This window comes from Atta cephalotes (assembly GCF_000143395.1).
Source record: "Atta cephalotes unplaced genomic scaffold scaffold00071, whole genome shotgun sequence".
In the NCBI taxonomy this organism is placed as follows: domain Eukaryota; kingdom Metazoa; phylum Arthropoda; class Insecta; order Hymenoptera; family Formicidae; genus Atta; species Atta cephalotes.
Genome location: NW_012130135.1, coordinates 731176 through 741879, shown reverse-complemented (window position 1 = coordinate 741879; position 10704 = coordinate 731176). Strand labels below are relative to the sequence as shown.

The 10704-nt window shown below is 33.6% G+C and overlaps 1 protein-coding gene across 1 annotated transcript in view; it reads left to right on the top strand.

Moving 5' to 3' along the window:
* The first annotated feature begins 8674 nt into the window (after positions 1–8674).
* Positions 8675–10704, top strand: part of LOC105624043 (striatin-3) — a 6931-nt gene continuing 4901 nt past the window's right edge. Inside the window, exons 1-3 of the mRNA XM_012205407.1 lie at positions 8675–8944; positions 9332–9435; positions 10453–10596. Coding sequence (XP_012060797.1) covers positions 8675–8944; positions 9332–9435; positions 10453–10596 — 518 coding nt within the window. The remainder of the gene's footprint in view (positions 8945–9331; positions 9436–10452; positions 10597–10704) is intronic.

The window sequence follows — 10704 nt, the reverse complement described above, 5'->3', positions numbered from 1 at the left end:
CACACACACACACACACACACACACACACACACACACACACACACACACACACACACACACACACACACACACACACACACACACACACATTCTTTTTTATTTAATTTTTAATTATAAAAACATACAACTTTACTTTTATTCTAATTAAATTTTTTATTATTATGTAAATGATTTTTTCTTGCTTATTACGACTATGTAAGTAACTGTTGAAACTTTCGTCAGTTAGAAGTTCGACAGAACTTCCTATACATAAAGAAAATTTTTGCATTTTTTGTTTTTTGACCAAAAAATATAATATGCGAATATTATTTATAATAGGGAATATTATTTATAATATTATTTATAATAGGGAATATACACTAAGAAAGTCAAAAAAATATCTTTTACGATTTTTTTTTGCGAAAACTATTATCTTTATTTAAACATTTTAAGTAATATTTTACAAATAATAAATATTACATAAAATTTTTAATTAAAATAAATAGCGCACAAGTTGTTAGCGTGTAGTCAGTCCATAGAAATAATGATTTATAGTAATGATCCTAGTTTTCATATTGTTTATCAAAAAAAATCCCAATAAATTCTTGAAATATATTCAAATCTAATCCTTATTGTAGCAGATTTTAGATACTCTCAATTTTGACAAAATGACACTTTTGAATTTAATATACTTTTTTTTAATTTAATATGCAATTTTCTGCTAAAAATTGTTTGTTTTTATTGTAAAAAATAATTATGATTTTAAAAAGATTCCTTCGACTAAGATTAGATTTATTAATATATTTTAAGAATTTGTTGAATATTTTGTTTTAAATAAATCATCCACAAAGTATAAACTGTAATAATAACTGTAATAATAAGTATAAAAGTAAGAAATTACATCAATGTTGTAATTTCTTACTCAATCCAAATAGCACAAAATCCTAAGATAAAAGATAACGAAAAGATATCTCTTTTAATCTATCCTTTCGACAAAACGAGAAAACTATTTAAAGATAAACTATTTAAAAGATAACAAAAAACATCGTTTTTATGTTTTTTTTTTTAAGATGAAAAGATGTAAGACTTTTAGTTTTATTTTTTTTTGGTATTACTTATTCGAATTATACACACTTGTTGTATCAGTGCGTTTAGATTATCGTATTCAGCAAATGAAAGTTAATCCAGTGTACTGAATTTATATTGATGAACCGAATGAACTGAATGAGTCCAAAAAACATTGTACGTTTCTGACAGTGCAATTTGGTGCACAAAAGTGGTTTTGTACTCGCATCGTGTCAGGGCAGTACCAGAGCAGAGTCAGTGCATGTGAGCCAAATTCGCCATTAATCTTAAATTTTAACAGTCACATAAACTTCTGTAAGATCAGCCGTCTTTAATATTATATCTCGTCGGTACCTAAAGTCTCTTTTAAATGTTTAATTTTAATGAATAATAAAATATCTGATTATCTGTTGATTAACATTTCAATATATATTTTTGATATAGAAAAAAATATTTATTTTTTATTGAGTAACAATATAATGAATATAAAAAAGGGTCGATTCTTTAAAATGAAAAGTGTAAAAAATTTTTAATAGGAACTAAATACATAATAAAAACAGAGATATCATCACACATCTCGGCTCTTAGATTAAGTCATCTTCATATTACATATTCACATTTAAATTAGTTACTATCGTCAGAAAAATAAAAACCATAATGGAATGTGTTCCAGTTTGTATAGCGATAAATGTTTCATGGAGAACGTCAATTATTCACAAACGATGACCGATTATTAAGAATTTCATGATGTTTTAATTAAAAAACAAATTCGTTCACCAATAAATAAATAAATAACTGAATAAAATAAACTAATTATCGACAGTAAACAAATATTTATTTTTCCAACATTTGTAATCATTAAAATGATTAAACATATTGCCACGTCCATCCATTTCAGAAGCTACGGTATGCCATGAGAACATCTTCGGCATCGTATATAGACTGCGTTCGGAAACGTCGCTCGGATGTCTTCCGAAAGAGTTTAACATTAAATGTTAAACAAGAACAGATGATGAATCCGAGGCATTCCCAAATGAGCCATAGTCTCTAAAACATATTTTTACGTAATTACATAGGGTACGATTAAATTTAGCGCAATACGCGAAACGTAAAAAAATTTGAATATCGCACGCGAATTATTTGTTTTTAGGACTCAGTGGCAGAGATCCTTTTGATCTCATGTTTTAACTTCGATTAGAGAGATTCTAATTTCTCCCAATGTATGGACAGTAAGCACAATCCGTTCTTGTTTCAGTCTTGAAATAAGAATGGACTATTGATTGATTCGTAACTTCTGAAAACTGTACTTAAGACAGTCTTGAATATAAAATCTGACTATGAATACACCGGTCTATGTACGGTGAGCTGTGAATCCATAATTCGAACTCAAGCCTAAGCCGGAACCTAAAGGTTGCTACATTTTTTTTTCAATTGGTTTCGGAATGCAGCTTATTCATCGAGTGATTGGTTTCTATTTATGGGTCCATAAGTAAGAATCAATCGCTTGGGAAGCAAGCTGCATTCCGAAATCCATCGAAAAGAAAGTGTTACAACTTTTTAAATCGACTGTACATGCATGATACATAAAATGCATGATACTTAAAGCGAAACCCATAAACGTTACTCAAGATTCGAGATGATCTTAAGCTAGCGAACTAAAAAAAGAATCATATTAGCATCTTAAGACATTGGGTGCATTCGTTTATGCAGTTAGAAGCTCCTCACAATAAAATAAAGGACAGAGAATAAGAATTTCAACCTATCAGAAATCATGTATTGTGGAATACACAGTTTCTGATAGGTTAAAATTCTTATTCTCTATTCTCTGTTCCCTGTTCCTTTTATTATGCGGAGCCCTTTACTGCCGCAGATGTCGTTCATTTATTCTATCTGCAAAGATGACTGCAGCGCAGTTTGTTATTTGTTTACGTAGGGATATATACCATCTGCGCAGCTGTCTCGAGGTCCTGCTCAAGATCCTCTGCTCTCAGTTACTGCGTAAATGAACGACAAAATGCGCTACAATTGCTTTTGCAGGTTGGATATCTTGCTGTTTATAATATTATATATAATATATTATCAGCTATAATAGCCGATTGTATTACTAACAATGAATTTTATTAAAATATTAAAAAATAAAAAAGATCAACAACTCGAAATCGATTCTACTGTGAAAATAATCAAGGTAAGATATATAATGCAAAAAGTGTGAAGTTTGCTGGTTCGTATTTGCAAATCAAATTAACCTAAAAATCATATCTTTTCAAAATATCAATATATGTAAGAATTATGAACTTTTTATAAATAAATTTTATAATATTTTGGGGTTTAATATTTTCGAATTTTTTATTTAAGTCTAATTTTACAACTCTTAACTGAGGTTCAACTTATTTTTCATCTCTTTCCAATTCTAGCATTAGAAAGGGATGAAAAATAAGTTCTTCAAGTAAAAACTTCAGTTAAGAGTTAATCATAAGTTGTGAAACTGCCCTATTTTTGAATACACACATATACATATATATATATATATAATTTTTGTATACGAAAATGATAGGTTCTCGATTGTGATTGATCGATTATATATGGAACTGCTATTTCTGTATGCGATATTTGTTCAAAAATAGAGTCTCTGGAGCTTTAATTTTCAATCAGTTTAGCTTTTCCAGATTTTCTATTAGAAGATACAATATGGTATGAGCAACTATTCATGCAGAGATGCTATCAATTCGATAAAATCAATTAGATCATGTGACCAGCAGATAAAGCAGAGATTGCGCTATCTATTGCATAAACGAATGCTTGAGATTAAGAATTATGAATTTCGGCCTTAGGATTATGGCATATAAAAAAAATTTAAGCAGTAAAACATAAACAGTGAAGCGAATTGACCAATCACAGTAGAGATCGCAAGATCACAATGTAGTAGCACATATGTAGTAGCGAATCCAATATGTTGATTTCCTTACTGCTAGAAGACATGTACAATTTCACGTGCTGCTAAAATAAGTAATTGGAACGACAGATCCGTCGCTGTTATTCAAGCGGCTGAAATTTTATAGTTTAAACGGCTAATAACATATTTACATACATATAATAATTACAAGTGTCAAAATGCTGTTGATAGTGCTGCCGCACAGTCATTTGTATTGACCAGTATGACTCTAGCGTTGATTGTGAAGTATAGAGAATAAAAGGCCGAACTTACATGAACGAGGCCGTCAAAAAGCGTAGTCAAAAATGGTCATCTGAATTAATTCGATCGAGATGTCGCTTTCGTTCCACTACACCGTTCTCGCAGTTTGCATGGCAAGTCATAATTTTACATGAAGAATGCTCCAAGAATAAGGAATTAGGAATAAGGAATGATTTCAATTAGAAACCTATTAGAAACCGAGTATTCCGATGTATCTGATAGGTTAAAATCGTTATTCTTTATTTCTAATTTTTTCTATTGTGCACAGGGCCTTATTATTACTCATGTAATAGCATGGAAGAGAACAAAAACATGTAATATTACCCTATGAGATTTGATACACGAAAATGGGATGATCATTCTCAGATTCCTCTCTGGTGTAAAAACATAAAATATTTCATTCCTAAAGATGTATAGTCGTTTTGAATATAATAATTACTTTTTAACAATAAATCATTGTCCTAAAAATGGAACATGAATGGGCGTTCAAGTCAACAAAGCGGTTGACCTGCTCGCTAAGTAAATGAATATGATTGGTTGTTACTGTAAGAGATAAGCAACAAAATATCAAGAAACCGAGAAAAATATCAAGATGTTCCGGGATTTGAACCGAAGCCTAGTCTCCTCTATATTGGTAGACTTCCGTACTGCCATCGAATCATACAGTTCTAGACCCCTATTCTTGAAAAAAAACTTATACGAAAAATTAGGAAAGTACTATATAATACATAACATATACTGTATTTCTTTAGACTTTCGTTGTTTCTTTTCAAGAATAGGGGCCCTGATGCTGGAGTCTTATGCCGCGTATTACGTAATCAATTAGAAGCGATCCGCTGCGATTTTGTATTTTACTGATTACTGATTGGTTACGTGGTTACGCGATACGCGGCAAATATGCTTCATAGGATTCCAGCATGACCATAGACTATAGCGAATTCGATTGGACGCTCATTGAACTCAGTGCGCACTAGTGCACATTAAAGCCGTATACAAAATAACGTGAAGATATGTTTATAAATAAACATAGAAATCAATTAAATCGTGAAATACTCAATACATTTTATTGTACTTTAGATAAAATATATATTTTATAATTCAAAATATTAGCAATTCATTTTTATATTCAAATTAAGTCAGTGTACAACAATATGCACCAGTGCGCACTAGTTCTTTCAATCGAATTCGCCAATAGTCTTTATGACCATGGTCCGATTAATAGTGACGATTGTGAGCATCGTTTATCTTCGTTTAACATTTAACAAACAAGGATGAAATGATTTTTAAGCGTGTGAACAGAACCGCGGCCTAGACCGAGCATTCGAGAAGTGGGGGCAGTCCTCATGCTGGCCCAGGTGCGTTCTCCCTCGTTCGCGCATGCACGAGAGAGAACGCACCTGAGCGCGACCGACTATGAGTGCGTTCTTTTCTAAATGAGGGCTACCTCTACTCCCCAAATTTCTAACAATGCTCGATCTAGAGATACTAGCCAGTATTCATAGTCGATTCTTATATTCAAGCCATCTTAAGTTTTGTCTTGGAGGATCATGAAACAATCAGAGGATCGCATTAGCGTCTTAAGACATTACTTAAGATAGTCTTAAAATAAGAACTGACTATGAATACTGGTCTATATCTATGAGCATGCTGATGGCTTATTTGTTGTGTCTATTTTCTGTAAATTTCTTGGGGCACGTTCACACCTTGACAGAAAAGCAGTCTAATCAGAACTCGCGCTGGTAGTAAGTACAAAAAGCCAAAATTATCGACTATCAACATGAGCTTTAATCAGCTGTTGCTTTTTCGCTTTCTACTTTTCCGACAAGATGTGAACGCACCTTTACATTACTTATAAACCCAACCAATCACATTTAATCGCTTGGCGAGCAAGCTAGCAGCTTTGTTCGACTTGAACGCACTCATTGAGTACATCCAGAAGCATGATTGCTTACTGAGCACTTAGTCAGCTCTTGCATTTGATTGGTATACGTATTGGATTGGTATTGGTATCCATTAGATTTAAAAATAAGATCAAACACTCTTATACACTCGCAGATAAAAATGTCTTAGTCCGAATCTAAACAGGTATTTTAGGTCTTAAATCATAAAAAGAATTGATTAATTGAATGCGAGAAGAATAATTAAGTATGATTCGTTCATTTCTTATGGCTTAAGATTTAAAAACCTATTGTAGATCCTGTAGGCTTACACAGTGTAATCTTCCTGGTGCACCTAATGCTACCATGTGCATTTCACTAATTTTGGGGGAAGTATTTAATTGGTTGTTCTAATTTATTCTGCCGCCATTATGCACAATGGTACACAGGCACATGGAATACAGTTTCTGATAAGTTGAAATTTTTATTCTCTGTTCCCTATTCTCTATTCCTTTGATTATGCGCAGTTCCGCCGTATTGCCATAAAAATCTGGAAAAATTGATCAATCACTTTCAAGTATTCCCTTCCTATAGTCGAATGAGAGGAGAATACTTGACTGTGATTAATCAATTCTTATAAATTATGACATATGGCATACGATTATGACCAATAAACACTCCCTAAAGGTGTGCAACGACATGATGAACGCGTTCACCGCATTGAACAGTTGAGAGAATATTTACTATGCCAACCACAGAGTAATAAAAAGGAAATCAAACTTGAGGTCTGAAAGTAAGCTCGAAACATGGTGTCGGAAAATCCAAATGGAAAATTAGGCTGGTGTGATTTTAGTCCATTACGCCTTGTGGAGAAAGTATTGACTATCATGTGATCATAGGGGGTCGATTCTGTATCTTGAAACGAGATGAAAATTATAAAAGTCAACGAATTTATTAAAATACTGATAATTTCATAGGTCAACACCTAGTAAATTTACTCACTTTTGAAATTTTCACTTTGTTTCAAGATATAGAATTAATCCCCAGGTCACACTATGGGCCTGAGCACAAGAATTGTCGTAACACTTAGACTCGTATTCATAGGAGCCTTATATTTAAGGCTTTCTTAAATTTATCTTTAGATACTCTACGAATTATTTCTTTGCTGAGCATCTAAAGATAAATTTAAGGAAGTCTTAAGTACAAGGTCTGATTATGAATACGAGTATAAGTTAAGACCTTAAACATCCTTACGATGTATGTTTATATCGATCCTTTGACTTACAATTTTGTTGGAAACAATTACGACAAACTTATACTTGACTTACGACTCTGTCGAAAATAGTTACGACAATCCACGACATCTTTGTGCTCAGACCCTATGTATGTATCTACTACATACGTATGACCACGTGACACTAATCTTCCAACTTTTTCCACAAGGCATTAATCACATCTGCTGAATTTTCCATAAGTTTCACCATTTCAAGTCCACTTTTTTTTGTGATCGACCGCTTGAGTTTAATTTCCTTCTTATTACTCTGTGAAATGCAACGCTTTTGGATGCAATCTACTGGTTGCGTTCAGCAGTCTCGACAATTAAGTGAACGCTCACTGCTATTGATGTATTCTTCCAGATCTAAAATGCTGATTGGATGATTTAAAAGAATATACCAATAATAGCGAGCGCTCAGTGAGCTCTTTCATTTAATTGATCTATATTTTAGGATCTAACGGAATATACTAATTAGATGAAAGCGCTTATTAAGTGCTCAATGAGCGGTTATCATTCTGAGTGTACCCATTGAACTCTATCAATGAGTTCTTGCATTTGATTGGCATATTCTGTTAGATCAAAAAATATAGACCAAGCAGGTGCAAGAGTTCACTGAATGCTGAAGTGAGCAATTATAGTGATTGCATCCATTGGAAATGATGGATTGACTCGCGACTTAATAGGCCAATGGGAGTAGATTGTAGCAAAGATTAGGAAAACGAATTTGTGTGATCCACTTAGATAAAAGATCCGCAGCGCGCGATGATAACAATGATAATAAACGAGTCCATCAATACCGATAAAAAGGGCGAATTTTAGACGGCAATATAGACAAATCAATCGACAGCGACGGCAAGGTGCTTTGAGCCATTCTGAGGTGCTCGGAGCTGGCTGGTGGATATCGCAAGGCATGCCGCGCGATAACTTTCACTCGTTGATCCGTTGACCCGTTGGTGTCAATAGGAAAGTCGTAGCAGTAGAAAGGAAACGGTCTCCCGTACTGATCGTGATCCCTTCCGAGTTCTGTTTTTCCGGAAGCGAGCGTGTGCACACAGACTTGTGCACCTGCAAAACAGCATAGAGCGGGTCTATGGACTTTTTCTCGTACAGGAGTCTCGAGTCTCGGGTACGACAGCCACTGTGTACAACTGCGTCCGCATGCGTAATAATTGTCTCCTTACCCGACGGGCCGATCGAAATACATTGTCCGACCAGAGAGCACTCTCGGGGTATTCCGCGAAGGAAGGGATGTTGCTGTAATGGCCGCCGTGTCATTCATTTCAATGAAGGTACCGAGCCAATTTTGTGGTGCCACAATGGAGGATAGCTGCAGCCCTGCGTCTCAGAATCACAACGGCCAGCTGGCCGGCGGCGCGAACGTTTCTCTCACTAACAACAAGCATCAGGGCGGCAGCGACAATGGCAGCAACGGCGACGCCAAGGACCAGCGGCCGCAGTACTCGATGCCTGGCATCCTGCACTTCATTCAACACGAGTGGGCCCGCTTTGAGCTTGAGAGGTCACAGTGGGAATTGGACAGGGCGGAATTTCAGGTACGGGCTTCCGTAATGACGATGCGGTGCTCGTGAATCGTGCGCTAGACAATCGTCCACCTTATTGTCACCTTAGCTGTCATGTGACGGAAGGAGGCACATAAGGAAGTATAGAATGAACGTTACTTGCATTGCTAATGCAGATAAAACGCATTAACAATGCAATAGAACGTGTTAACAATGAGCACTGTGAAGTTTCAGCATGTACATTTATTGATGTTAATATTGTTTCGATTTATCTTAACTCTGTCAAAAGCGTAGCAAGTGTTTTCTTTTTTTTTTTTTTTTTTTTGGAGTTACCCCAACTTTTTGATGTTTACACATAGAATATATGAGGAAGTTGCAAAAGTAACACTGCCACATTGATTTTTTCCTGGTATTACACAGGCTAGGATAGCTTTTCTTCAGGGTGAAAGAAAAGGACAGGAAAATTTGAAGAATGACCTTGTGAGGAGAATAAAAATGTTAGAATATGCACTTAAACAAGAAAGGTAAATAAGTAGTATTTAATTATGGTAATATTATTCAATACATTGATGGCTGTATCATTTGCATCATTTGTATATGAATGACATTCTTTGTTTTTGAGAATAATTTCATTTAAATAGGAATGCATCAAATTTTTGTAAAAAGTCCTGTTTTCAATAATGTCATTTTATAGTCAAAAAGATAAAATTAATTAATTTGTAAAAGAAAACATGTTTAATTTTCTGAAAGTTTTTTTTTATAAAATTATTCATATATGAATAATATATATGAATAAATCGGCAGTCAATGTTAAAGAGGAATCTAACAAATAGTTTTGCTAGCATTAAATTTCATCTTTATATATAATATGTATATACATTTTAATAAATAATATTGGTATATTATGCAGGATATTGTAATCAGTAAAGGCTACAACAACATTTAAGGGTAGATTTCTGAGATTTTGAGATAAAAATCCTAATACCAAAATATTGAGGTAATATGATTTTTTGAATTATAAGTATTTAAAGTTAATAAATCATATCGCCTAAAGTTTGCATTCATATATGATAGATAAATAAATGCTAATAAAAAATGTCAATCACACTTAAATGCATTAACATTAGGCGATATGATTCGTTAATTTTAAATGCTTATAATTCAAAAATTAATACAATAATATTATTATTACTTAATATTTTGGTATTAGGATTTTTGTCTCAAAATAATTTCAGGAATTTACCCTTAAACATTGATAGTCTTTATTAAATATTCTGTATATAAGTGTAAAAGAAATATTTCTTTATTTATTAAAAAAATACATTAATATTATATATTATACTTTCATAAATTATGATTATTATGTTCACAATGTGAAATTAGATGAATTTGATTTGAATTTATTAAAGTTTCCATATATACATACAATTGAGAAATACAAACATAAATATGCTGCAGAATTATCATTAGACTGATTGCGTCTATGCTTTATAGTAACATTTATTACAATGATCTTATGCTACTTTTTGTAATTTCTACAGAGCGAGGTATCATAAATTAAAATATGGTACCGACTTAGTAATGCAAGATGTCAAACCACCTCTTTACGAAGAAGGTACCTGCAGTATCTCTGAAAGTGGTAGTGGTGGTGGTGGTGGTGGTGGTGGTGGTGGTGGAGGAGGAGGAGGAGGAGGAGGAGGAGGAGGGAGGGGGAGGAGGGGGAGGGGAGGAGGGAGGAGATGGAGAAGCTTCATTTACTCTGTCAGTATGTTAGTGAGACAAGGTCGTACAAC